The sequence below is a fragment of the Lolium perenne genome, chromosome 6 (genome assembly GCF_019359855.2).
Source record: "Lolium perenne isolate Kyuss_39 chromosome 6, Kyuss_2.0, whole genome shotgun sequence".
NCBI classification, from domain to species: Eukaryota; Viridiplantae; Streptophyta; class Magnoliopsida; order Poales; family Poaceae; genus Lolium; species Lolium perenne.
This window is the reverse complement of record NC_067249.2, coordinates 174,840,346-174,867,686: the sequence shown is the minus strand read 5'-3', so window position 1 is coordinate 174,867,686 and position 27,341 is coordinate 174,840,346. Positions and strand designations below refer to the sequence as shown.

Genomic DNA, 27,341 nt, shown 5'->3' with positions numbered 1-27,341 from the left:
TTGGAAAAGAATATTACTCAGTCAAAGACAATAGGTTAACTTAATTCATCCACTATGACTACGACCTAGGCATATGGTATATGGGTAGTAGGTATAAATTATATGAAACTTATCTTTTAAGATTAAAAAATATTGAGTGGTAATAACTTAAGCTCGGTTGGACTAGTTGTGGTGTTAAGGATTAAAGTTTGATATCATGCTCCTAATGGTACACCATTGGAATGATTACATACTAACAAGTTATGGTTATATTGGTATATGAGTTAACTATATAAATTAGAATGATTTGTCTATGAGAAACACATGATTTAGGCATTACCTCCTATCTAAGGTTTAATTCATAAAGTTATTTCATGTAATCACACATGGTTATGCATAGCTAGTCAAACAATTGGATTGGGATCAAGGATGTACAATTATATTTACTAAATCATGTTTAAATAATTATGACAATTTTTATAACATGATTAAGGTTGAATTATTATTTTGAAAAATGTCATAAATTCAACTTAAGCACAAAATATATTTTTAGATTTCAAACTACAATTTGCATTTTTAAAATGTTTGTTTGATACTTTAGAGTAATTTTATCTATGCAAAATTAGATTAGTGACTAATTTTATTTAATATGTAAATATTAAATCTACACAAGTGTATGTATTGGTATTGGTACTACCGTATTATCTAGGCATGTGTATGCATTAGTGCTAGCCACACGAACAGACTAAAAAGCAGATAATCAAGCCATATACGTACGAGTCCAATACGGCCCAACCCCTCACGTCTCTCTCGCTCATTCTCTCTCTCTTTTTCTCCTTTCCCCGTACGAGAGCAGCCGAATGCCCCCAATTGCCATTGACGCGGGCGCCGCTCCGGCCGGCCGCCATTCTTCTCCGGCCTCGCCGCTTGTCAGATTTGTTCCGCCGCCATGTGCTCTACCCCCACCATATTTTCGATTTGTTATTCACGACCCCGCTCGCACGCATCTCCTGCAACGTCGCCGCCGCGCACCACCTCGTTCCCGACGGTCTCAGCCCTCACCGACGCCGGCGAGGTGAGAGTCTTGCTCGCTTCGACGTGCTCTACAACCTGATCCCGCTCGATTTAATCCTCCCTGCTTCTCTCGTCCACCCCAACCCCAGAAACCCTAACTTTACTGCTGATCAATTCTGCCGCCGCCGGCCTCTTCTGGCGCCGCCGTCTGCCGGCGCGGATCCGGCAGGGTATTCTCCGTTCTGACTCGACCATGCTAATGGTCATGTTCCAGGTGCCCCTCTTGGCTAGCCATGACTACTGCTACTCGACCCTGGCGGAACGGCGATGTGTTTGCAACCCCGGCGTCAGTGTATTGATGGTGTGGTGCTGGTGTAGAGATGAGATGCTGCTGCTCGGACGGTGTCGTGGTGGCGCTGGTGTGGTGGTGTACTGATGGTGATGCTGCTGCGACAATATTGCCGTGTCACCTTCTGCAGCCTCGACGCCAGTGGGATGGCGCTGAAGATCTAACCTCGGCGTCGACTACCCCGCCTACGCCATGTATTGCACTGTGAGCTAAATCCCACTCCTCTCCACTCTGTCTATGACCATATCTTGGCGGGTTGGACTTGTGTGTGGTTACTTGGTTAGCCATTTAGAGGAATTTGGTACTGGTTCTATAATTCTAATGGTCATAGGCTGTGATCTTACGCTAATTAATTTATAGTGAAGTGGTTCTTGGTTCCTACGAGTGAGCATAAGCAAATGCTCAAAATTGACTCGCTGATGCTATTGTTTTTAATTCATCTAGTAGATAAACATTGATCTACATGTTTTGGTAACTTTTGGGATGAAGAAATAAATAGGACAAATGTTGCTGCGGGTAAAATGACTATATGCATCTTATAATGCATATAATCCACATATATTTATATAGGTTAAACAAGTTGTAATTGTTGTGTTGTTTGTGCTGTTAAAGCCTTGATCAAATTGGTCAATGCCATGTGCTTAAGTTGGTGCCTCAATTTGGATGACCTGATCATCCACGGCTTGTGTGGCTTCTTGCGATTTCATCTTTGAGCAATCTGACCTTTATCGGGTGATGAACTGGAGAGTTTAGTTATGCCTCTGTTTATCTCATTGATTAGTTGAGATATGTTGGAATACAAACGCTGGTGTTTATAGGAATATTATTTACTTGATACATTGCTTGGTGAGATCATATTAATGCTCATGGTGCTTTTGCTACTGAATCAAAATAATCCACTGATCACTATTATGTTATGTAACAGATATATCTATGTGCTATGCGAAGTGGATACTTGGCCATTTCCAGGACATGGTTTACTTGTGGCTTGATGTATTTGGATGGTACGTATTGCAGTAGGTGGTCTTGGTGATTTCCACTGTAGTACTGTTGTGACTTCAAGAATGTGCAGAATAATTTCTTGGTTCAGATATTAACCTTTTTTTTGGGGGGTTATACAACCAATAGCTGATGGTTTAACTTAAAGATTTAATTGGTAGCTTTTATTGCTCTAGTTATCCATGTGCCAATCTTGACTACAATGGATTTCTGTTGTGATGTCTTGGTGATAAGAATCATAGTTATGATTTCCTTTCATCAAAGTTGGGTGCTAGGATATCTATAGCTTTTATTAGTTCCCAGTGTTCTTTAAGTTTTTACTGAATGATGTTAAAAACCTTTAAATCTTCCTTTTGATTCCGAATCCAAAATGACTGATATGATGCTGGTAAAGCTTTTAGAGTCAGATCCCATATGATCTGATCCAAGACAAGTTGTATACCTCACTCCAGCTTCTATACAGGGTGTGGGGGTTTTGATAAGCTTCTGGTCTTGATGAATCTTCACCTCCTTGAGCTAAGCCTGCTCCTCCTGGTCGTAGCTATGTCACCATGGCTCTTATTGCTTCTTCTGAGTCCTGATTTGGTTTTTTTCTACTGATTTCCTGGCTTATTTCTTGAGGATGATCTGGTGGTCTAGATGAAGAACATATGCTGTTCTTAGGTGTTCTTGGGCTGGTTGATGGGCGTGAGAGGAAAGGTGGTGCTTAGACAGTGTTTGGGCTGCAGGCAGAGGCTTTTTATATGCCTACCTGCTGGTTTGCCCAGCCGACAGCACAGCCATGCAAGCCTATGTGTGTGCTGCTAGCTTGCTTGGCTGGTGTATGTGGCCGGGTGCAGCTCCCCTTGAGGATCAGCTCAGCCACCAAAATATCTATACTGTTTATCTTATTCAAACCTTGCCATTTGGCGATCACTTTTCTTTTTGTGCTTTGTTTGTTTTGCAGGTGATCGAGTTGTATAAGAAGATGATGTTGATCTTTTAGATTTAGTTTAGGATTTAGTTTTCCTTTTCTCATACTTGTAATTATAATTGTAATATTCTTTTATTTATTTATTTCTTATTCATTTGTAAAGATATTGTATTATTGTGTTAATATCAATAAAGAACTGTTTTGCTTTATGTATAATAACTTTATTATTGAATTGCTTGTCTTGTAAATATTGCATGACTATAAATGTATTCAAGTGTTAAGTATCTATTTCAAGGTTTATATTTTGTTTTGATTATATTATGTGGCATAATGGTTTAGAATTCAAATTCCAATTGAAATTCTTATTTGAGTTTCTATCTTTCATATACGAATTTGAATTCAAATTATCTCCCCCAAAACACATGACTTCACAAAGGTCATGTCGAAATTTGTCGCACTCACATCGATGACCTAAATCAATTCCACCGACATAAGAGAATCATCGATCTCTTTGTGTTTTAAATAAAAGCGCGAAATTTCCCCGGATTTTCGATGCATGAATGCAATGCAAAATTCTGTGTCCTCTGGTTTTTGTAACCCCAATACCTGGGATATTACACTACTTTGAAAAACTGGTTGGAACTAAAGGCTGGCGATTTCCATGGGAATGGGACACCGATGGATGCATCGTCTTGGCTGAGTACCATGGAGAAGTATATGGCTGCTATGGAGTTACCGTCGCACAAGCGGGTTCTCTTTGTGGCTTTCAACCTTAAGGGTCTTGCTGATGCGTGGTGGACAGGAGTTCGTGATGCATATGTTCCTGTTCATGGGGAGCCCACTTGGACTGTTTTTGTGCAGCAGTTCACTGACAAGTATTATCCACAATCATTCAAGGATGAAATGTCAGAGAAATTGAAGAACATTAAGCAAGAAAAGCTATCTGTGGATGAGTATGAGGCTGAGTTTAGCAAGATGGTTCTCTTTGTTGATCGTGTGAGGCATGATGAGGCAGAGAAAGCTAGGGCATTTTTCCGAGGACTTAATTCTAGATACAGAGAGGTGATGGGAGCGAGGCCTCCGAATGATTACATGTCCATGGTTAAGCAGGCTAGAGGAATGGAGTTGGAAGTTCGACTCACTGCCATGGAGGACGGTCGTACAGGAGGTTCTAGTGGCACAGGTGGTGATCATAAGGGAAATCACCGTGGCGGTAGTGGGTCTACTCAGCGACCCCCTTTCAAGAAGTTCAAGGGAAATCACCGTCCGCAACAAACAACAAAGTTCAAACAATCCAATTCTCAATCTTCTTCAGTGCCACGCTCTTCTTCATCCACTCCATCCTTTCGTCCAGTACCTGGGCAGGGCATGATCTGTTTCAAATGTGGCGAGGGACACCATGCTTCTGAGTGCGCCTGGACTGGAGAGTGTTATCACTGTGGTAAGCCAGGTCATATGGGACGTGTATGTCGTGAAAACCCTGCTAGCATTATTAAATGGGAGAGGACATCTGCTGGCTCTACCACCACGTCATCTCGAGGGTCTGTAAACATGTTAGCTGCTGCTCCCACTCCTACTCCACAGTTTCCTCCAGCTTATGCACCACCTCCTGGTTATGTATGGCAAGCTGTTCCGCTTATGTCAACTCAGCATCCTACACCGTCTGCTCCGCTTCAGTTACCTGCACCACCTCACCATAGTGTTGGGACCCCCTCTGCTCCGCCACAACCTGGGGTCTACGCCATGCCGACTAGTGCTTCTTTCGGGCGTCCAGATGTCATGACAGGTACATTTCCGGTTGATTCTCTTGATGCACTAGTTCTCTTTGATTCTGGAGCTACTTATTCATTCGTCTCGCTAGAGTTTGCAAATAAGGCCAATTTATCCCGACAACAGATTGGACAGTCAGTTGTCGTTAGTTCTCCTGGCGGTCTGATTTCGTATTCCATAGTTTGTCCTGGTTGTGTGATATCTATAGATGATCAAGACTTTGTAGCTAATCTTATAGTCATTCCGTTGAAGCCCTTTGATGTTATTCTTGGCATGGATTGGCTACATCGCTACCGAGCCATGTTATCGTGTTTTTGGAAGACTGTCTCACTTCAAGCCCCATCTGGAGAGGAGTTGATCTTTCAGGGAAATGCCCCTCCACACTCTCTATTCGTCTTGGCTAGCTTATTTCCTGGGCAGCGAGTTGTCAAGACAGGGTTTCTTTTGGCTCTTGCTGAGACGTCGAGTACTACAAAATTAATTGAAGCTATTCCAGTGGTACGAGATTACCCAGATGTATTCCCTGATGAGCTGCCTGGTATGCCACCAGAGCGGGATGTGGAGTTCCGTATTGATCTTATTCCTGGAACTCGACCTATCTCTATGTCTCCTTATCGGTTGTCACGACCATTTCAAGAGGAACTGAAGAAACAATTGGATGATTTGTTAGCCAAGGGTTTGATACGGCGAAGTGTCTCACCTTGGGGGGCACCTGTTATGTTTACCGCCAAGAGGGATGGTAGTTGGAGAAAGTGTGTAGATTATCGTGGTCTTAATGCGGTGACCATCAAGAACAAGTATCCATTGCCCCGCATCGAGGACTTGTTTGATCAACTGAATGGAGCTAAGGTGTTCTCCAAGATTGATCTCCAGTCTGGCTATAATCAAATTCGTGTGCGGGAACAGGATATTGAGAAGACTGCCTTCTCTACCAAATATGGGCATTATGAATATAAGGTTATGTCTTTTGGACTTACCAATGCTCCTGCCATTTTTATGGAGACAATGAACAATATGCTACACCGGTTTCTTGATAACTTTGTGGTAGTGTTTATTGATGATATCCTCATATATTCAAAGACAGAAGAGGAGCATGAGCGTCATTTGAGACTTGTGCTTGAGACTTTGAGGAAGAATAAGTTTTATGCGAAGCTAAAGAAATGTGAATTTTGGCTTTCAGAGGTGGCTTTCCTTGGTCACGTAATTAACCAGCAAGGCATCATGGTAGATCCTAGCAAGGTTTCTACAATTTTGGACTGGCCGAGACCATCCAATGTAATGGAAGTAAGAAGTTTCCTAGGATTGGCGGGTTACTATAGGAAGTTTGTGAAGGATTTTTCTATTATTGCCAAGCCAATGACAAAGCTAACCCAGAAGGATGTGAAATTCCAATGGACTAATGAATGTGAGAATAGCTTCTCTACTCTCAAGAATAGTTTGGTGACTTCTCCAATTCTTACCCTTCCTGAACCGGGTAAGCGCTTCACAGTCTACTCGGATGCTTCTCTAATTGGACTTGGGTGTGTACTGATGCAAGATGGTAAGGTTATTGCTTATGCCTCTAGGCAACTGAAAAAGCACGAGCAGAACTATCCTACTCATGACCTAGAACTTGCAGCTGTGGTCTTTGCGCTCAAGATTTGGAGGCATTATCTTTATGGAGAATCTTGTGATATTTTTACTGATCATAAGAGTCTCAAATATCTCTTCACACAGAAGGAATTGAACTTGAGACAAAGACGGTGGCTAGAACTGATAAAGGACTATGACTTGACTATCCAGTACAACCCAGGGAGAGCGAATGTGGTTGCAGATGCCCTTAGCCGCAAGTCTGTACCTCCCACTGTAGATTGTCTAGTTGCTGATTTTGAACGGATGGACATCTCATATTGTTTTGCTGGTGTAGCCAATGAGGAAACACAATTCATCCTTCAATCAGCTATTCCAGATAGAGTGAGAGAAGCACAACAAAGTGATCGAATGCTGCAGCAAGTGCGTGCACGCATCTTAGAAGGTAGAATTGGTGAATTCACTATAGATGGGACCGGGGCTATCCGGTTTCATGGTCGTCTTTGTGTGCCACAAAAGTCTCAGGTGAAGGAGGACATTCTAAGGGAGGCACATCGTACCCCTTACACCGTTCATCCCGGAGAGACAAAGATGTATCAAGACCTGAAAAAGACTTATTGGTGGAAACGAATGAAAGTTGATGTGGCCAAGTATGTCTCCACTTGCGGAGTTTGCCAACGAGTAAAAGCTGGGCATAAGAGGCCAGCGGGACTGTTGCAGTCTTTAGAAGTTCCGGAATGGCCCTGGGATGACATTGCCATGGATTTTGTTGTTGGCTTACCTCGTACACGGAGAGGGAAGGATGCAGTTTGGGTGGTCGTGGATCGACTTAGCAAGGTTGCTCATTTTATTCCTATCCGCACCACTGACTCTGCAAGTGACTTAGCACCAGTATATGTACGGGAGATAGTGAGGTTGCATGGGGTTCCTAAAACCATTACCTCTGATAGGGATGCTAATTTTGTATCAAAGTTCTGGGAGAGCTTGCAAAGTGCTTTGGGGACGCAATTGAGACTTAGCACGGCGTTTCATCCACAGACCGATGGCCAATCAGAGCGTACAATCCAGACACTCGAAGATATGTTGAGGTGTTGTGTCCTTTCTTGGCAAGGGAGTTGGGAGGATCACTTGCCACTTGTGGAGTTCGCTTATAATAACAGTTATCAGGCTAGCATACGGATGGCACCCTACGAGGCCTTGTATGGAAGAAAGTGTAGGTCTCCACTATGTTGGGATGCCGTGGGCGAGAAGGCAGTGTTAGGACCAGATTGGGTTCAGCAAGCCACAGAGAGGGTAGCAGAGATTAGACAGAATATGTTGGCAGCACAAAGCAGACAAAAGAGTTATGCTGATTCCAAGAGGTCGAATGTTGAGTTTCAGGTTGGTGAGGAAGTACTCTTAAGGGTGTCACCCACTAAAGGTGTTATAAGATTTAACATCAAAGGAAAGCTCAGTCCGCGGTACATTGGACCTTTCATGATAGTGGCACGAGTAGGAAAGCTAGCCTACCGACTTGAGTTGCCCGAGACAATGAAAGGTGTGCATAATGTTTTCCATGTCTCTATGCTGCGGAAGCATTTTCGTGATCCAGAACGACAAATTACCATGGAACCATTTACGATTGAACAAGATTTAACCTTTGAGGTTCGCCCTGTGAGGATACTAGATGAGTCCGAGCGAGTAATGAGAAATAGGACGTTAAAGTATGTGAAGGTTCTCTGGTCACAACAAACCGAGCGTGAGGCGACTTGGGAGCTTGAGTCTCACATGCGCGAGAAGTATCCAGAACTGTTTATGGCTGGTATGTGATGCATGAATATGTTTTTACTTGTTCCGTTTAGTTTTGCGAGTAGAGTAAAAGAAAGAATTCGGGGCGAATTCTGTTTAAGGGGGTAAGAATGTAATATCCCAAATTTTTGGAGCTAATCTTTTGTGCTTACTCAATTATTTTGTATAGGCTTTTTGGAATGGTTGGTTAGAGAAGAGGAAAACAAAAAAAAAACGTGTGTAGTAGTGCTTGAGCTCAAGACCTGTTGTTCTAAAACCTGTAGCTTTAACCATCTTAACTCATCGTGTTTCTAGTATAGAACCATCATCTTTTATTTTTTGTGGCCTCTTCAGTACGGGAGGTAGAGAAATCATGGGCTGGGCTGGGCTTTCTGAACGAGAGTCAGACACATTTTGCGGTCGCCCTGCCCTGTATACGAGGTTGTATTGGCCGCCGCCGCCACCGTTTTACCCTAGATTATTTTCTAGCGCTTTTGCCCCAGGCGCCGCCGCTGTGTCCTCCCGTTTGGCAACGTCGCCGCCATCAGTTGTCGCTGCCCCTGCAATACCTGCGAGGCTTTGCCGCTGCTCTTGACGGTTCGTCTTCATCAAGCAGTTTCGTCGGTCGATAGTCAGGCAATCACCTCTGTTTTGGTGTTGGTACTTCCGGTTCGGAATCCTACAATCAACAGTTTATGCCCCGCGGTTGAGGCAAGTTCATGACGGATAGTGAATTTTGCATATCTCTATTCACTCGGTTTTTTATTTAATGTTTATGATCTGATCATGATGCAAATGATAATGATGATGATGACCCATGCATATTATGCATACTGCATACTCATGATGACAATGATGATAAGGTGACCTACTTTGGTGGGCACAATGCGACCTTCATTGATGGGTTGCGACCCACTTTGGAGGCACCCTCCACTAGTTGGAGTGAGTAGATGCCGCCGGGTGTCTACTCAAGCGATACCGGTATCCGCAATGTGATGTGATGAGCATATAGGCATATAGGACATCATAATATGTTCTAATGGATTAATGATGGATTATGATGTGTTGGTGTTTCGATTTATGTAGGGTTTACTATCTGATTGTGAACTTGTTGAGTCTTTGTACTCACCCTTGTTGTTTCTATGTTTTTAGGTAATCCTTGAGGACGTCATGCATGGGGAGTTTTGGGAGTAGTACCTTCACCAACGTCACCTCACGTTTCACACTTGATTCATCTATTTGTTGGAACCCAGAATTGGATAGCTTGAGTCTATTATGTCATTTTTGGTCATGAGTCTTGTGGAAGTTTGTCTCTTAAATTGCTGTTGGTTTTACCCATTGGTTATGGCAACTGGTATTCTGTGCGGATGTTAGTTTCTTTACATGTGTTCGCAGATTTGTTTATGGCCGAACGTGGTGCTAGTTTTGCTGGTGATGTAACTTGCCTTTATATGTACTTGCCCGTTTCCGATGTCTTGAAAAAAACAAAGGAGGCTCTGTCGAATTTTTCCTAAAATGTCTTAGCAATTTCTACTTGTAACGTATGTAGTAACGTCAAGTGCTATTTTAGCTTGGGGTGTTACAATAAGGCATTTTGGGATATATATTTATGAAAAGTTGGATACTGATTAAATACATGTGACAAAATATTATTCATCTCCTTCCTAGTCGTTGCTTGGATTTCATCCAATCAATGTTGGAGGATGAGCATAAATTTTGTTTGGAACAAGAAGGATGAGTATTTAAGTTACATTTTAGAAGGGACTTGATAGTTTTACGTGGCTATTGCAATTACCGCTTATGTTTTATTGTTTTTAGTATATTTCTGACTTTTGCAGTTACACTCTAAAAAGACAGATAAGGAATCATCAACATGCATGTATGGAAGGAAATGGATGAAGGATGTCGTTCTTAGAAAACGGTCAGATAATTCATTTCTGATAACCCTCAAGTGTAGGGGATCGCCATAGTACAATTCGATGAGTATTTGAGTAGCGAACCTACGAGGAGCTAAAGGTAAACTATCTATTATTTAAAGCCCTATAACCCTAGTATATGACCGTCTATTCAAAGGTTGAGGATGTATAGTGTGTGTGTGTGAATAGGTTTCTACTATAAAACAATGAGTGCTAAAATAAAAATGCAATAAGTAAAACTAATGCAAGATAACTAAAGTGATATGAAGTGGAGTAATAGAAAGTAACTCAAGGTAGTAAGTGTCTAGGCAAATTGCTATTTCATTTGTGTGGTTGTCACAATTAGTGAAGCTCAGTATAGTCTTTTTAGTGTTTTCCTCTAGAGAGGAGCCATAGATAGGTGCAACCATTGATATGAGCAATTGCAGCCCTAGTTATTGATACCAATGCTAGTTAAGACAAAAAACGAGAATTATTAAGAAATTAAGTCCAACCAACGCTATAAGTTTAAAGGTCCCCATAGTTATAACCCCTGTTGATTGACCATGCATTAATACAATATGGTTTCTTGTCAAGCTCCAACCATCCCTCCTCCTATCATCACACAACGGTGACAACCTCATGCATTCTCCAACATATGTGTGCAGTCACATATCAGTACAAGAGATCATCATAGAAGATAACAAATACTTATATGCAACCATCCATAAATTATCTCACAATTGCCAAGAGCAAGTCACTACTCAAACAAAGACATACAAGTAAAATACATCGTGGGAAAACGATAGATTGCCTCACGCATCATGTTTTCCAAGAGATCACAAGGGGGGTAGATGAAAATGGTACTGAGGGTGTTGATGAAGAGGTGCATCCCATGGAGGAGATGGCGATGAAGATCCCTGTGGCAGCGGCCACGGGAGGCGGCAACAGCGCTGGGAGAGCGGCGACTTCCCTTGGGGGCAGCGACCCCTTGCCCCTTCTTCTTCCTTGGACTTGGTGCTAGTGTGGGGGAGATTTTCCCTCCGTGGGAGGCTGCCAAGGAGGGTAAATTTCGTGGCTATGGGTGGATGCCTCCAAAAGTAGGATTTCCTCTTAATATATATAGGTGGAGCCGGGGAGGTGCAATCTTGGCCATAGGACAGACACCCTTACATCCAAGGGCTCTTGGGAACCTCTAGAAACTTCCTAGGACTCCCCTCTATCCTTTATAAGTCCATTAAGTCTTGCCTTGGCCGAAATTCCCAAATATAGAAGGATTTTGAGTCAATCACATCTCATATTTTCGGGTTTCCGAAACTACCTTTGTACTCTTCAATAATATGTCGACCATGGGGCATCCGGACTCTGATTGGGGCGAATTTTATGTCTAAAAGCAAGAGAATAAATTCCACACAACCTTGTAAATTGGCATTTTTTCATTTGATGCTGTCTTCGGGGCCATCTTTGAAAAAAGTACTGCAGGGACAGATTTCAGGAAACTCCAGATTTCACCATATATAATGACTGCTTTCCTTGTGTATTTGCCTATTTCCTACACAACAAAGTATAAAACAAGAACTTGTGCACTTATGCAACTATTAATAGGTTACTACCAATAAATATAATAAAGTGGCAATATAATAAAGATTTTAGTACAATAAACTACAAAGTTCATGTATGCATCTTACATGCATCAATTTCGCACCATTATGTACATGCCATTGGAGGATTGAAAACCAACCGGGACTAAAGAGGGCTGCTGCCGACTACGGTCGATGCAAGCCTCTTTAATCCCGCTTGGTGTCCCCAATTGGGACTAATGATCCTGTGGTGGATCGCCTTTTTTGCTTTGTAAAATATAAAATTGATATAAAATTGAAAATCCTTTCTGATATGTAGGTAGGTGATCTAGTTATTATGAAAAATAACAAACATGACTTGTTTTGCAAAAAAATGTATATTTTGGTAAGATGGAAATAAATTTTGCATACAAACTAAAAAATGGTTATTATATGAAATATATCTAAGCGAAAATTGTTTCGATAAAGGATAGAGGCCTGAGTCGAATGCAAGAAAACTGTGACCTACTCTTGTTCTAAGAGCAGGCACATACATCAGCAATTTAACAAGTTATAGTTACGATACCTATTAGCTCGTAGAGCCTTCGGCGAATACAGTTTGGGCCAAGGTTCAAGGTCGCTAGTCGAGCTTCAGCCAAACTATACACTCAGGTGTTGGTAGAACCATCATATGACTTCTGAATTTGATTGAATAAGGCATGTTTGTTTTGACGAAGTCCTAATTATTTTGCTCCCACACATGCATATGTAGTTATGTACATTACTGTATTCTTTGGCTTCTGTTTATGTCCTTCCCTTTTTGTTTACATGGTTTTAGTCTTTGTGATCCATAAAAAATTTCGACACATTTGATGATTGTAGTGGATAATAGTGTAAGCACTAGTTACTGAATATCTTGTTCGACTTTCCACCTTGATATTCATCGCTCTATAATACTCCCTCAATTTCTAAATATAAGACGTTTTGGGATATATTTATGAAAAGACAAATACTGATTAAATACATCTAACAAAATATTGTTTATATCCTTCCTAGTAGATGCTTAGATTTAATCCAATCAAGGTTGGAGGATCAGCAACAATTTTTTTTGGAACAAGAAGGATGAGTACTCAAGTTACACTTTAGGAGGGAGTAGATTGTTTAACATGGCAATTGTAGTTACCTCTTATGTGTTATTGTTTTTAGTATTTTTTTTTTGTTTGGCAGTTTCAATCTAAAAAGACATATAAGGTGTCATCAAGAGGCATGTATGCAATGAAATGGATGAAGGATGCCATTCTTAGAAAACGGCCAGAGAAGGTATTTTGCACTACTATGGGTGGTGATCCCAACATTAGATTACATGAAATCGGCATCTCCATGGATTTAGCTTCAAACTTGGTTATTTTATGAACATGGTAATTCTTACAATATAGAGAGCATAAATTCTAAGTGCAACCTTCACCTTCGTGCCAAGGAAATACTATTCACTCGATGCAATGAAGAGCTAATTCATGTTAAGAAATCAAATCACCTACAAAATGGTGACATTGTGTACATGCCATTCCAGGATGGAAAAACCAATCGGGACTAAAGGGGTTGATGCAGTCTACCTCTAGTCCCGGTTGGAGACACCAACTAGGACTAAAGACTTTCTAGGTTTTTTTGGTCCATACCCCTCCCCGGTGGATCACCTTTTCAGCATTGTAAACTACAAAAAAAATGATAGAAAAATTCAAAATGAAAAATCCTTTTATATGTAGGTAGGTAGGTGATATAGTTATTATTAAAAATGAAAAACATGAATTTTTACTTATTTTTCAAAAACAAATATGTATTTATCGGTAAGATGGTAATAACTTTTGCATACGTACTCAAAAAAATGTTTAATATATGAAAAACTATCTTCGCGAGAAAAATTTAGGTAAAGGCTTTTGCGAATACAGTTTGGGCCAAGGTTCAAAGTGCTAGTCGAGCTTGAACCAAACTATACGCTCAGGTGTTGGTAGAACCATCATAAGACTTCTTAATATGAATGGATAAGGTATGTTTGTTTTGAAGAAATCCTCGTTATTTTATTCCCACACATGCATATGTAGTTATGCACATTATTGTATTCTTTGGTTTCCGTTTATGTCCATCCCTTTTCATTTACATGGTTTACATCTTTGTGATATATAATTTTTCCGGCACATTACATAATTTTAGTGAAGAATAGTGTAGGTACTAGTTACTAAATATCTTGTTCGAGTTTCCACCTTGATATGCGGCGCTCTATAATACTCCCTCCGTTCCAAAATATAAGGAGTGCTGGGATATTTTTATGGAAAGACAGATAGTGATTAGATACATGTGATAAAATAATTTTTATCTCCTTCCTAGTCGCTGCTTAGATTTAATCCAATCAATGTTGGAGGATGCGCATTAATTTTTTTGTACGTGAAGGGTGAGTATTCAAGTTCCATTTAGAAGGGAATAGATAGTTTGTCATGGAAATTGCAGTTAGCACTTATGTTTTTTATTGGTTTTAGCATATTTATGTATTTTGTAGTGACACTTGAAAAAGACAAACAACGAATCATCATCAGCCATGTATGGAATGAAATGGATGGGATAGTGTTCTCAGCAAATGATCAGATAATGCATTTTGCACTACTATGGTTGATGATCCCAAGATTCGATTCCGTGAAATCGGCATCTGCATAGTTTAAGCTTCGAACATGGTTGTTTCGGAACATGTTAATTCTTACAATATCGAGAGCATAAATTGCAACCTTCACCTTCGTACCAACGAAATACTATTCACTCGGCGCAATGAAGAGATAATTCATGTTAAGAAAGAAAATAAGTTACAAATTGGTGGCATTGTGTACAGGCCATTGCAGGATGGAGATACCAACCATGACTAAAGGGCTTGCGGCAGGCTGTGATTGGTGCGAGCCTCTTTAATCCCGGTTGGAGACAGCAACCAGGACTGAAGTTGACTTGCTAGGTTTTTTTTGCTCCACCCCTTGTGTGGATCGCTGTTTTTTTTGTAAAATACAAAAGAAAATGATAGAAAATTCAAAATTAAAAATCATTTTAAATGTAGGTAGGTTAGGTTATCTAGTTATTATGAAAAATAATAATCATGAATTTTGACCTATTTTGCGAAAAATATTGTATTTTCTGATATGATGGCAATAACTGTTGCATAAGAACTTGAAAAAAAGTTTAATATATAAAATCTATCTACGTCAAAAATGTTTCGGTAAATGCTAGAGGCCTGAGTCAAAAGCAAGAAAAGTGCGACCTGCTCCACACGGTCGGCAATTTGAAAAGTTAAATAGTTACGATACCTATTAGATTGAGAGCCTTCGGCGAATATAGTTTGGGCCAAGGTTCAAGGTCGCTAGTCGAGTTTGAGCCAAACTATAGGATGAGGTGTTGGTAGAACCATCATAAGACTTCTTAATATGATTGGATAAGTTATGTTTGTTTTGAAGAAGTTCCTGTTATTTTGTTCCCACACATGCATATGTATTTATGCACATTATTGTACTCTTTGGTTTCCGTTTATGTCCATCCCTTTTTATTTACATGGTTTCCATCTTCGTAATATATAACTTTTTCCGGCACATTACATGATTGTAGTGGAGAATAGTGTAGGCACTAGTTACTGAATATCGATCTTGTTCAACTTTCCACCTTGATATGCAACGCTCGATATTACTCTCTCTGTTCCTAAATATATAAGGAGTTTTGGGCTATATTTATGAAAACATAGATTCTTATTAAATACATGTGACAAAATATTGTTTATCTCCTTCCTAGTCGCCGCTTAGATTTAATCCAATCAATGTTGGAGGATGAGCATCCATTTTGTTTGGAACAAGAAGGATTAGTATTCATGTTACACTTTAGAAGGGACTAGGTAGTTTGACGTGGCAATTGCATTTGCCGCCTATGTTTTATTGTTTTTTATTATATTTCTGTATTTTGCAGTTACACTCTAAAAATACAGATAAGGAATCGTCAACAAGCATGTATGGAATGAAATGGATGAAGGATGTTGTTCTCAGCAAACAGTCAGATAATAATTTTTGCACTACTATGGTTGGTGATCCCAACATTAGAATACATGAAATCGGTATCTTCATGGATTTAGCTTCGAACTTGGTTGTTTCTGAACATGTTAATTCTTACAATATTAAGAGCATAAATTTGAAGTGCAACCTTCACCTTCTTGCCAAGGAAATACTATTCACTCGAATGTAGTGAAGAGCTAATTCATGTTAAGAAAGAAAATCAACTACAAATTGGTGACATTGTGTACAAGCTATTGCAGGATTGAGATACCAACCTGGACTAAAGGGGTTGTGGCAGGCTGCGGCCCGTGGGAGCCTCTTTAGTCCCGGTTGGAGACACCAACCGGGACTAAAGACTTTCAAGGTTTTTTGCTCCACACCCCTCCCTCGTGGATCATCTTTTCTAGCTTTGTAAAATACAAAAGAAAATGATAGAAAATAAAAAATTAAAAAATTCTTTTGGATGTAGGTAGGTTAGGTGATTTAGTTATTATGAAAAATAACAAACATGAACTTTGATTTATTTCGCAAAAAATATATTTTCGGTAAGATGGCAATAACTTTTGCATATGGACTCAATTTTTTTTTAATATATGAAAATCTATCTACCCGAAATGTTACATCCAATTTCACCGGGCTCTACCCGGTTGCTATTTTTTAGTTTCTCAAACTCCCAAAGGGAAACATGAAAATTTCAGATTTGAGGTTTTTTTAAAAAAAATATTGTTATTTATTTATTCGAGATTATTATTACTTCACTACTTTTGTTTATTAAAATAATTATTTGGAATTCAAACATTAAAGAATTGTGACATGATGACCAAGATGTTAATAGGATTGATATAAAACTAATATCAATAATGTGTGCGCAAAGTACTTGGAAGCGGGACAGAAGGATCTCAGAAGTTAAGCATGATAGTGGTAGAGTAGTTTGAGGATGGGTGATCGATCGGAAAGTTTAACCACGAGTAAGTAATTTGACTAGAGACTAAGAGTAATTAGAGACTAAACTGGTCAAATAACTCAAATTCTAGGAATTCTGGAAAATAGAAAAAATGAATGGAAAAAATTAGAAAAAAATGAAATGAAAAAATACATGTGGAGGTCTTTAGTCTCGGTTGGTGTTACAAACCAGGACTAAAGGTCATCCGCCCCAGCGCGCGCCTGCAGGTCCACGTGGATGGCCTTTACTCTTGGTTTGTGGGCAACCGGGACTAAAGAGAGGGGGGCTTTAGTCGTGATTTCGTAGTCCTGGTTGGAAAACCGGGAGTAAATTAAGCCCCTTACCAACCGACACTGAATCCCTTTTTTCTACTAGTGCTCATTTAGTGGACAACAAAGAGTTGAACTTATAAACAACTTCAACTCTCTCAACCAGTAATGTTGGAATAAACTTAGTCCGATATGTCTTCCAGGCTGCCATAGTAGACGTGACTTTGAAATTTAACAATTTGGTAGTCTAAAATGTCCAAGCAGGCCCAAAAACTAAATAACCACCTCATCTAAGAGGCACATGAGTTGGCACATTAGTTTCACATCATTATTAATACATATGCATCTAGTGTATACAGTTAAGTTGAACATCCAAATAGACGATGATGCCCTTTTCAGAATTTGGAGTAATTAGGTATCCAAGTTTTTGCGTCTATAATCTTATAGTCAGAAAAGACAAGTTCAACGCTTGTTGATGCCACTGATTGCTTTTATAAAATTTACATGCAAAGTATTATTCATATCATTCATGTACTTAAAATTAAAGTATTATTTTTTAGTTATGAATATGACTATATGGTGAGCGATGGAATGATGGTTTGTGTTGATATTCACATAGGACTAACAAAAAATGTTGTCTAGTGATTTTTGTGCCGTATATTGCACGTTAACCATGAGATCTTTAATGGGGTGGGGAATTCGCAATTGTAACTTTTTTCGTTTCGCATATCAACGGATGTCTATTTGTCGGATACGAGTACTGATGGTTCCATAGTAGGTTTAGAGTTCATAAACCCTACGCCCAGGTGGACGTCATGTGCTATAAGTTCTATGATGTATTGTATTAGTGGTCGAGGGTCAAGCGCCCAAGATTCGTAAGCGACCGAGGGCCTATAAATTAATACAAAAGTGTAGGTATGTAGACTCACGGAGAAGGTAGGTAATTGGTTTGGATCTTATATTAGGCCTCATACAAGAAAGTATGGATGGGAATAATGTGCCCCGGTTGCGAAACAAGGATAATAATCTCTTATGGACAAATTAATGCACCTTTTTCAGTGTGTATTGTATTGTGGCTTGCCACTCCTTGTTCTGGGAAGGAACTACAAACGCGGCAGGAAATGAACTCGATTAAAATCTGGTGGACGTGTGAAGACTGATGGACATAGTTTTTCTGAATAAAATAAACCTTTCTAACAAATAATTACGAAAACCTGTATTGGCCTACGACTTTCAGGTCCATGGCTGTAGTTAGTGTATGAAGCACATATTCCTATATATTGAACTTGCTGAGTAGGCTCGTACTCACCCGTTCCATCTTGAACCGCTGCTTAGATTCGGTGTCACTGAAGGAGAATCTACCATGGATCTTGAAGAGGGAGGAGTCAACTACTACAATAAACATAACTTAATTATCTAAGTTCATGGAGTCAACTTATACATTACTCATGGTGGAAACTTAGATTAGAAGTAGGAGGGGAAGAATTCTGTAATCCTAGAACCTAAATACCTAGAGTCCCGTTAAAGTTTCATTAGCAAGCCAATCAACTCTATAAGTAGAGCTAGGGATAAGCCTAGTCTACAAATTTTCCTTGTGGAGTCTTATTTGTAGTTTGACCTTATTGTAACTAGGAGAGTGTGAAGAAGTTTTGTGAAGAGTCAGAGTTGTAATTATATAGACATGCCTTGGATCTGCAATGTTTCTCTATTGTACCACTCTGAGGGATGTAATACTAGTGGAACGGTGTTTCATTGGAGTTATATTAACGACTTGTGTAATAAACCATGGAGTGATATGTTGGGTCACCGCAATACTCATGGTTTTGATGTTTCAAGGAACTAGAAATGTTGCTCCACACAGTGAAGCTTAGTGACAACATGCATCATGTGACAAACCTAAGGAGCTCGAGTTCCTTAGAAATAACCTTGACCTGATGTGCATGTTTTAATATAGAACAACTATCGACCATCTTGTAGTTGTTGAAGCACTCAATAGCATATAGTTCACCACTGGCATGAGCTATACTGAACTTAGACTCCAACGTATCCCACTACTCTTTGGCATGCCAAATATTCAGATGTGGATCAAAAAAAATTGTCTTCAAGCACACTTTGGACAACACCAACAAAGGGTACGATGGTCTCCGTGAATGCTTTTTCCTCTTCGGAGTAAGTAGACCTCTAGGAGAGCCACCTGCAACCCCATTCACGCCCATAGCAGTGAGCCACAAGATAATTTGCTCTGCTATCACTTGAAATTATCACCCAACAAGAATTGCATACAGAACAGTAGAATAATGATGACAAGATATGACCTAATCTTCTACCGGTCATCGTTCTTCCGCATCACCGCCTTGCAAAGGGTGAACATTGACGTTACCGATTCTATCCCGCGAGAACTAAGAAAGATTTTCATCCTCGATGTTGGGTACAACCAACCAAGACCAAACAATGCCTTCATTTTTCAAAGCCATGTACAATATATCTCATTCCCTATCTATTACCATGAATGAAAACAACACTACATAATAACTAATAAATAAATTTCCATTTATTTTGTGTGGCCGTGCTTTATGTTAGGAGATAGATACAAAACACCCATTATTTTACTCCCTTTATTTCCTGATATATCCCTTAAGATTTGGTTTGAAATTATATACTGCCTAAATCCAACACACTCTTTCTTGGCATCTTATTCTACCCATATTGTCAACTCTGTAAAGTGAGAACATTGCCCTTTGTTAATGATATTGTACGTAGGTTCGTAGCTCAATTTGTTACAAAAGTTATTGTAGACATTTGCATATCCTCTCACCTCACATGATTAACTAGCTAAACGGTTTAGGTACCAAAAATAAATAGTACAAATGAATCTATTGGACCAAATGATTATAGGGTTTTCTTGCTATAATTAAAAGGGAATTTTATTTTCTTCAAAATGTTATTTTTATTTTCTAGGAACATTTCTCTCATTCTCTGCCTCATAATATCACTACTAGAAAAATGGTTAGCAGTGGCGCACCTAATTTGGTTGGTGCGCCACTACTATCATGTCACTAGTAAGTGTTAGTAGTGTCGCACCAAGTGGTGCGCCACTGGTAACTAAAGTAGTAGTGGCACACCTGGTGATGCACCATTGTTATATCTTCAAGGTGCGTCACTGCTAAAAAAACGTGCACCACTGGCAAAAATTTAAAATTTGAATCTAGATTTGGCACGGTTTTTTCTTTTTGCATTTTCTTTCCGAATTTTATTCTTTTATGCATCTTCACACGTTCTCTGTGAGGGGGAAGCTCCGCATGCGGCCGAAGAGGATGGAAGGGTTGGCATCATCGGAGAAGGGAAGGATAAGAGGATGGAGGAGGACAGCATGAGGAGAGGATGAGGACAGGTTGAAGAGAAGGAGAGGATGAGGACGGGTTGAGGGCATCTCCAGCGGGGCAACGCATATTTATGTCCATTTGCGTCGGGCACGGACACAAAAAACGTCCGCATGTCCGCATACGTCTGCCCCTTCTCCAGCGGCAGAGACGCATTTATTTGACCGCATGCGTGATTAGAGAGGAGAGAGAGGGAAAGATTCTGTTTGTGTGGCTAGGAATAAGCGCATGCGTGATTAAAGGAGGAGAGAGAGGGCTGCATGCAGCCCAACCGGACACAAACGGACGCGCGGACGCATCCGCAGAGACGCATTCCTGACGCATATTTGGTCCACGTTTGCGTCAGGACGGACACTGCGGACGTTTTGCGTCGCCCCGCTGGAGGGCGTTTTTTGTCCGCGCAGACGCAAACGGATGAAAAACGTCCGTTTGCGTCGCCCCGCTGGAGATGCCCTGAGGAGAAGGAGAGGAAGGATTTGGAGTAGAGAAGGAGGAGGTTGATGGAGGAGAGGAGGAGGAGAGAAAGAGAAGAGGATGAAGGAAATGTTTGGAGGAGGGAGGTAGGTGGGGATAAGGACAAAGGGCCCCGACCATTTTGAATTTTGGAGGCCGGAAGATTAGCAATGGCGCACCACTAGGCTTGGTGCGCCACTGCTAAATCTTTTTGTTTTGAAAGTTTTTTTGCCTGAAAACTAAATACTTAAAAAACTTATGTTTCCTTTTTGATTTTGGAGAATCCAAAATATCGCTAAACGGCCGAAGAGGGTTGAAATCGGATGTAAAAAAATTCGTAGATACATTTTCATATAAAACAGTTTTCATCGGAGGTAGTGTTCAACCAGAAAAGCTAATTTACCGATACATAATGCGATTTTGCAAAATAAAGTCGAAATTAATGTTTTTTATATTTTAGTTGCAACTAGATGATATAACATGTGGACATCTCGAAGGATTTTTTTATTTTTTTACAATTTCTTTTATTTTTTTAAAAAAATAGAAAGGCGATCCACATTGGGAGGGGTGTGGAAATCCCCCCCCAAATATTTCACATTTTCAAAAGAGAGCTAGACTTACCAGTGACGCACCAAACAGTGGTCCACCACTGGTAATCCAGGGGGAGGGGTGGTACCAGCCAGAGCCATAGTGGTGGCGCACTACTGGGTGCGCCACAGGTAACAAGGCTAGCAGTGGAGCACCTCTTCCTGGTATAGTAGTGGCGCACCAGTATAGTGGTGTGCCACTGCTAGTCATCCAACGGCTAGGCCTTTTTCTAGTAGTGTATGAAAGAAACTAACCCTATAAATTGACCAAACGCATACATATCTTTTGAGGATGCACACAACTATGATTTTATTCGAACCAATGCAAGGCAATTACGCCGCACTAGCAAGCATTAAAAACACAACAATACCATAACCATGACAAGGTATGACCTAAGATTTTTCTAGTCGTCACTCTTGCGCATCAACGCCTTGAAAAGGAAGAACGCTGACGTTACCAATTCATGTCTAGGAGATTAAAAATAATCCAGGATGTCGGGTCAAACCAATCAAGACCAGATGCCTTCATTGTTCAATGCGAGGTATGTATCATTTCCTATCTCTTAAAATGAATGAAACCAACACTACATAACAACGAATACATAAATTTTGTATTTATTTTGTGTCTATGTGCTTTTGTTGAGATAGATGCGTGTCAATTATTTTACTGCCCCTGTTTCATGATGTGTCATTTAACACTTATGGTTTGTAATTATATACTGCCTAAATGCGACACAATCTTTCTTGGAGTCTTCAAATTTTCATTTCTCACCATATTGTCAACCCTAGACGGTGAGAACATTGTCCTTTGTTGATGTTATCATTCGTAGGATGGTAACTCAATTTGCTACCAAAGTTATTGTAGACATTTTCATACGCTCTCACCTCACAAGATCGACTCGCGCATGGTATATGAAATTGTTGGACTAAATGACATTATATTTTCTTGGTGTAATTAACAGGATTATGTTATTTTCTTAAAAATATTCTTTATATTTTCCAAAGACATACTCATTCACTGAGTCATAATATGAAAGAAACCAACCGTATAAATTGGCCAGCGCATACATATCTTTTGCAGATGCATACAACTATGTTTTATTAGAATTAATTCAAGGCAATTACGCCGCACCAACAAGCATTGAATACAGAAGTTCTTCCGCACCAACGCCTTTAAAAGGGATAACACTAACTTTACCAATTCCAGTCAGCGAGGTTAATAAAGGTTTCAACCCGGATGTCTGGTCAAACCAATCAAGATTGGATGCCTTCAATTTTTCAAAGTGAGGTATATCTCATTCACTATCTCTTAACATAAATGAAACTAACATTGCATAGATGAATTTCCATTTATTTGTGTGGATGTGCTCTTTGTTGAGATAGGTACAAGATGCCCCTTATTTTACTCCCCTTGTTTCATGATATATCACCTATCACTTATGGTTTGAAATTATATATCTCCTAACCGCAACACACTCTTTCTTAGCATCTGTAAACTATCATGCTTTATTTTCACCGTATCACGAACTCTAGCAAGTGAGAGCATCACGCTCTATTGATGTTGATCTTATCATAGGCTCATAACTCAATTTGTTACCAAAGTTATTGTAGACATTTTCGTATCCTCTCACCTGAAAAGATCGATGAACACGGTGCATGTAACAATAATATATATTGTATAAATGAATCTATTGGACTAAATGATTATAGATTTTATTAGTGTAATTAAAGGGATTTCTTAATTTTTCTAAAGACACATATATCTCAACTCATGCCTCATAACATGAAAGAAACTGACCCTATAAATTGAAAAGCAGACATATACTTACATATCTTTTGATTTTGTATGGATGTGCTTTCTGTTGGGAGATAGAGATAAAGCTTTATCTCTACTATTTTTTTCGCTCTGTTTGATGCATGCCATATCTTTTTAACATTCATGGTCTCATATAATATATCTCTTATTATTTATTAAACGTAAATACAACCCATTAAAACACACATATCTTCTGTGAACGGTGATATATAAGTGTTAGAGCGCCAGTGTGGTGTACACACACACCGTCTCCTTTGTAAGGCTATTGTCTTTCTCTGGCTGCCTTCCACCCTCCTTTGCCTCTTTCCAGTTGTCCATGACCCCATCTTTTTCACCACCGTCTCCCTTCTTCCTCCCCTAGCAACATCACAGCGCCCCTTCTTTGTTCCCAATTTCCCACATCTCCGCCGTCAGAACTTGGAAAACGGTAAGTCATGTGCTTCTTTGGGGTACTCGTTTTATGTGTGTGGGGAAAGAGACGGGATAGAGAGTGAGGGGAGCGTAGGCTGAGAGAGATGGGTGTACAAGCAAGAATTCCTCAATCTAGTCCGTAAATTGCTCTCGTCGAGTACCAGTTGGTGGTACGTACTCGTAGAAACTAGTGGTGGTAGTGCGGTGGTGGAGAGCTACTCCAATTTTCTATTACCTGCGCCCAGTATGGTAAGGTAGATCAACTGAATTTTGTGTTTTGAGCAGGAAAAGAAAGGTGGTAGTGGTGGCGGCGGCGGTGGCCAATTGGCCATGCAGCACCACCAGGATGGCGCCGGGTACCCCTACGAGCCGCCGCCCACCGGCATGGTCTCGCTCTCGCCGCAGCCGGGGCCGGCGACCATGTCTGTCCCGTATCCGTCCCCGATGCTGCCGCCGCCGACGGGCCCGAATTTCGATGAATTGGCAGCCGCTGTGACGGGCAGCGGCGGCGGCAACTTCCGCCACGAGGAGGGCATGGACATGGCGGTGGACGCCGGCGGCGGCAGGAGCGCCAGCGAGGCGGGAGCGGGAGGGTCCGGCAACCGGTGGCCGCGGGAGGAGACGCTGGCGCTCATCAGGATCCGGTCGGAGATGGACGGCGCCTTCCGGAACGCCGCCCTCAAGGCGCCCCTCTGGGAGGAGGTCTCGAGGTGAGAACTGAGCTCAATGTGGAACTACTACACTGGTACAGATAAATTTCCTTCCCCGCTGCGGAGTGCGGCTAACGGTCTGACGGAATTTTGCCGTCAGAGGTGTCCTGCGTGAAATGATGGCCAGTTATCCGGCCATCTTTCCAGCATTTCCCATCTTGTTTTGGCGTAATGCTCCTCGATTCCTGCGGATTGGGGCAGGAGCAGGTACTGGTAAAGAACCTCTGCGCCGTATGCTACGGTGTGGTTCTTCTGTGTGTGCAGTCCATGAGCAGACACTGCAGCGCAGGCTGCACTGTTTTTTCTACTCTCTTTTTTTATCTTACTTTTGTATGCATTGATGCAATCTGGTCTTTGGGAAAGAAGGAAGGAAGGAAGCCTTTTGCTCCCATCCCGATGCAGCTCGGTTGACGCTCCTCTGATTAATTTACATCTCTCTACACTGACACTGCCATCATCTTGACATCATCGCATCTCTCCTTGCTCTTTTTTCAGTTTCCTTCCATCTTCAGTCTTTTTCAGGGAAGAAAGAAAAAGAATGTCATGTGATTGTGACAACACTTGCTAGTGTATACTACAGCAATTTCCATGTTTACCGATTCATGCCTTCTTCATTGCTGCGCCAATTTAGTTGAGACGTGAAAGCAAGAGACACACTTCTGACAGCAGGAGCGGCCGTTTTGCAGGAAGCTTGCGGAGCTGGGCTACCGCAGGGGCGCCAAGAAGTGCAAGGAGAAGTTCGAGAACGTGGACAAGTACTACAAGCGCACCAAGGAAGGCCGCGCCGGCCGCCAGGACGGCAAGACCTACCGCTTCTTCTCCGAGCTCGAAGCGCTACACGCCGCCGCGCCGCCGCAGCAGCACAACCAGACGGCAATGGCAACCGCAACCGCAACCGCAACGACACAGCCGCTGGCTGTGGTGGCGTCCCAAATGACGCCTGCGGTGCCAGCGAACCCTGGCGCCGGCCTGCTGCCGGACCTCGGCTTCTCGTCGAGTTCGGAGTCGGAGTCTGACGACGAGTCCGACGAGGAGGAGGACCAGGCAGGCGACATCGGCGGGAGGAACAAGACTGTCATGGCGCTCTTCGAGGGGGTGATAAAGCGGATCACTGAGAAGCAGGACGAGTCCCAGCGGATGTTCCTGGACACGCTCGACAAGTGGGAAGCGGACCGCACCGCGCGGGAGGAGGCGTGGCGGCGGCAGGAGCTCGCCCGCATCAGCAGCGAACGGGAGCAGCACGCCCGGGAGCGGGCCGCCTCGGCCGCCCGCGACGCCGCGCTCATCGCCTTCCTCAAGCGCGTCGGCGGGACCTCCGTGCTGCCGTCGCCAATGCCGCCGGTCCACGCGCCGCCTGCTCACGTCGGCTCGCTGCAGCTGGTGGTCGCGCCGCCGCCCAAGGCGGAAGTGGGCGGCCGGGCAGGAGGAGGAGAGGCCAGCGGGGGGATGTCGCGGTGGCCCAAGGAGGAGGTCGAGGCGCTCATCCAGCTGAGGATGGAGAAGGACGAGCACTACCAGGGCGTGGGGACGGCCGGGGCCAGCAAGGGGCCGCTGTGGGAGGACATCTCAGCCGGCATGCGGAGGATCGGCTACAACCGGAGCTCCAAGCGCTGCAAGGAGAAGTGGGAGAACATCAACAAGTACTTCAAGAAGGTCAAGGAGAGCAACAAGAGGCGGCCCGAGGACTCCAAGACCTGCCCCTACTTCCACCAGCTCGACGCCATCTACCGCAAGAAGCAGTTCGCCGTGAGCGGCGGCGGCGGCCACGGCGGCTCTAGCACTCCCTCCAGGAACACTGCTGTGGCCGCCAACACCGCCCACGAGCAGTGGCGCGAGCTCGAGGGTAAGATGAGCAATGACTCTGACAAGAGGTACATCGTTGGAGGCGAGAGCCTGCATGCTCCACCCGGCACCGGCGAGCCTCCAAAGGCCACTAACAAGGTGCTTGACGCCATCGCTACAAAGAAGGTAATGGCGCAACTCTCAACTCACCTTGTTAAGATTGTTCATACTTGGAAACTCAATTGCACACAATGTAATCAGAGTTTCTTATATACACAATACACAGAAGGCTGAAGACAGCATGATGATGGCGACGGAGGCAAACATGCAGACCCGACAGAAGGAGCTTGCGACGCCGGACGAGACGGACAGCGACGACACCCAAGGCAACTACACCGATGAAGGCGACGACGACGGCAACGAGGATGAAAAGATGAAGTACATGGTAGAGTTCCAGAAGTCCAAAGAGGCCGGAAGCAGCAGCACACCACCTGCCCCGGCGACAGTTTCAGCCCCGACAAGCAGCAGCACATTCCTGGCCGTTCAGTAGACGGCAAAGAAAACCAGGCATCACCGTCCTCTTCCGTCCATGAGCACCAGCAATCTTCGGCGACATCCTATACCATTTCTTGATTTGTTTCTGTAATAACAACCTCAAATTATCCAAGACAAATAGTAGTATCGAACAAGAGGCCCCCCTCTGTTATTCCTCAATTAGACTGAAAAACAGAGTAGGTGCTTGAGCAATAGAACTCATAAACAGCAAGTTCGTTGTAGGACATGCCATGTTTTTGTCATTTTTGTACATTGACATAGCATTCTGAAGTCTCTGTTTACCCTTTAAATTGTGCACTTCGATCAGGAACATGAAGCACTGATGTGCAACGCGTTTAGCTGCTGATATGGTAAGTCAGGTTGCAGGCGGGGCAGGTTGCGGCTAGCCGCTACAGAACTAAGCGGGACAGCGCCAGGTTTGCGGATGCTCGCGGGTTGACGCCACAGACTGCTAGTATTAGCGCGGGACACTGCAGCCCACACCAGCCCGCTTGGTGGTGATCTTTGAGCCTAGCATGCACATTTTACAGTATATAGAAGCTGAATAAAACCAA

The 27,341-nt window shown here is 42.2% G+C and overlaps 2 protein-coding genes and 1 long non-coding RNA gene across 5 annotated transcripts; all 3 read left to right on the top strand.

The window, feature by feature from the left end:
* Positions 1-771: 771 nt before the first annotated feature.
* LOC139832849 (uncharacterized) lies at positions 772-3,463 on the top strand. The gene is made up of 2 exons (XR_011747451.1): positions 772-1,054; positions 1,268-3,463. It is a non-coding gene; the product is annotated as an uncharacterized lncRNA (long non-coding RNA).
* Positions 3,464-3,879: 416 nt separating this feature from the next.
* On the top strand, positions 3,880-9,812 carry LOC127306897 (uncharacterized). 2 transcript variants are annotated; one of them, XM_071822802.1, is made up of 2 exons: positions 3,880-5,040; positions 9,513-9,812. In XM_071822802.1, the coding sequence occupies exons 1-2, from the start codon at positions 3,933-3,935 to the stop codon at positions 9,521-9,523; spliced, it is 1,119 nt and encodes a 372-aa protein (XP_071678903.1). In that variant the 5' UTR covers positions 3,880-3,932; the 3' UTR covers positions 9,524-9,812. The 2 variants fall into 2 exon arrangements, 1 of the variants encoding a protein (XP_071678903.1); XR_011747450.1 differs by lacking the exon at positions 3,880-5,040 and adding an exon at positions 8,780-9,071.
* A 13,750-nt stretch (positions 9,813-23,562) lies between these two features.
* Positions 23,563-27,062, top strand: LOC127306898 (trihelix transcription factor GT-2). Of its 2 annotated transcripts, none has more exons than XM_051337601.2 (4): positions 23,563-23,756; positions 24,026-24,450; positions 25,137-26,418; positions 26,519-27,062. In XM_051337601.2, the coding sequence occupies exons 2-4, from the start codon at positions 24,071-24,073 to the stop codon at positions 26,780-26,782; spliced, it is 1,926 nt and encodes a 641-aa protein (XP_051193561.1). In that variant the 5' UTR covers positions 23,563-23,756; positions 24,026-24,070; the 3' UTR covers positions 26,783-27,062. The 2 variants fall into 2 exon arrangements, with proteins under 2 accessions (XP_051193561.1, XP_051193562.1); XM_051337602.2 differs by lacking the exon at positions 23,563-23,756 and adding an exon at positions 23,774-23,910.
* The last annotated feature ends 279 nt before the right edge of the window (positions 27,063-27,341 follow it).

Excerpts from the sequence above, each read along its gene's own strand:
- LOC127306898 (XM_051337601.2), top strand. The coding sequence starts at position 24,071 with ATGCAGCACCACCAGGATGGCGCCGGGTACCCCTACGAGCCGCCGCCC. Across the intron at positions 24,451-25,136 it reads CTCTGGGAGGAGGTCTCGAG|GAAGCTTGCGGAGCTGGGCT; the intron begins GTGAGAACTGAG and ends GCCGTTTTGCAG. Across the intron at positions 26,419-26,518 it reads ACGCCATCGCTACAAAGAAG|AAGGCTGAAGACAGCATGAT; the intron begins GTAATGGCGCAA and ends CACAATACACAG.
- LOC127306897 (XM_071822802.1), top strand. The coding sequence starts at position 3,933 with ATGGATGCATCGTCTTGGCTGAGTACCATGGAGAAGTATATGGCTGCT.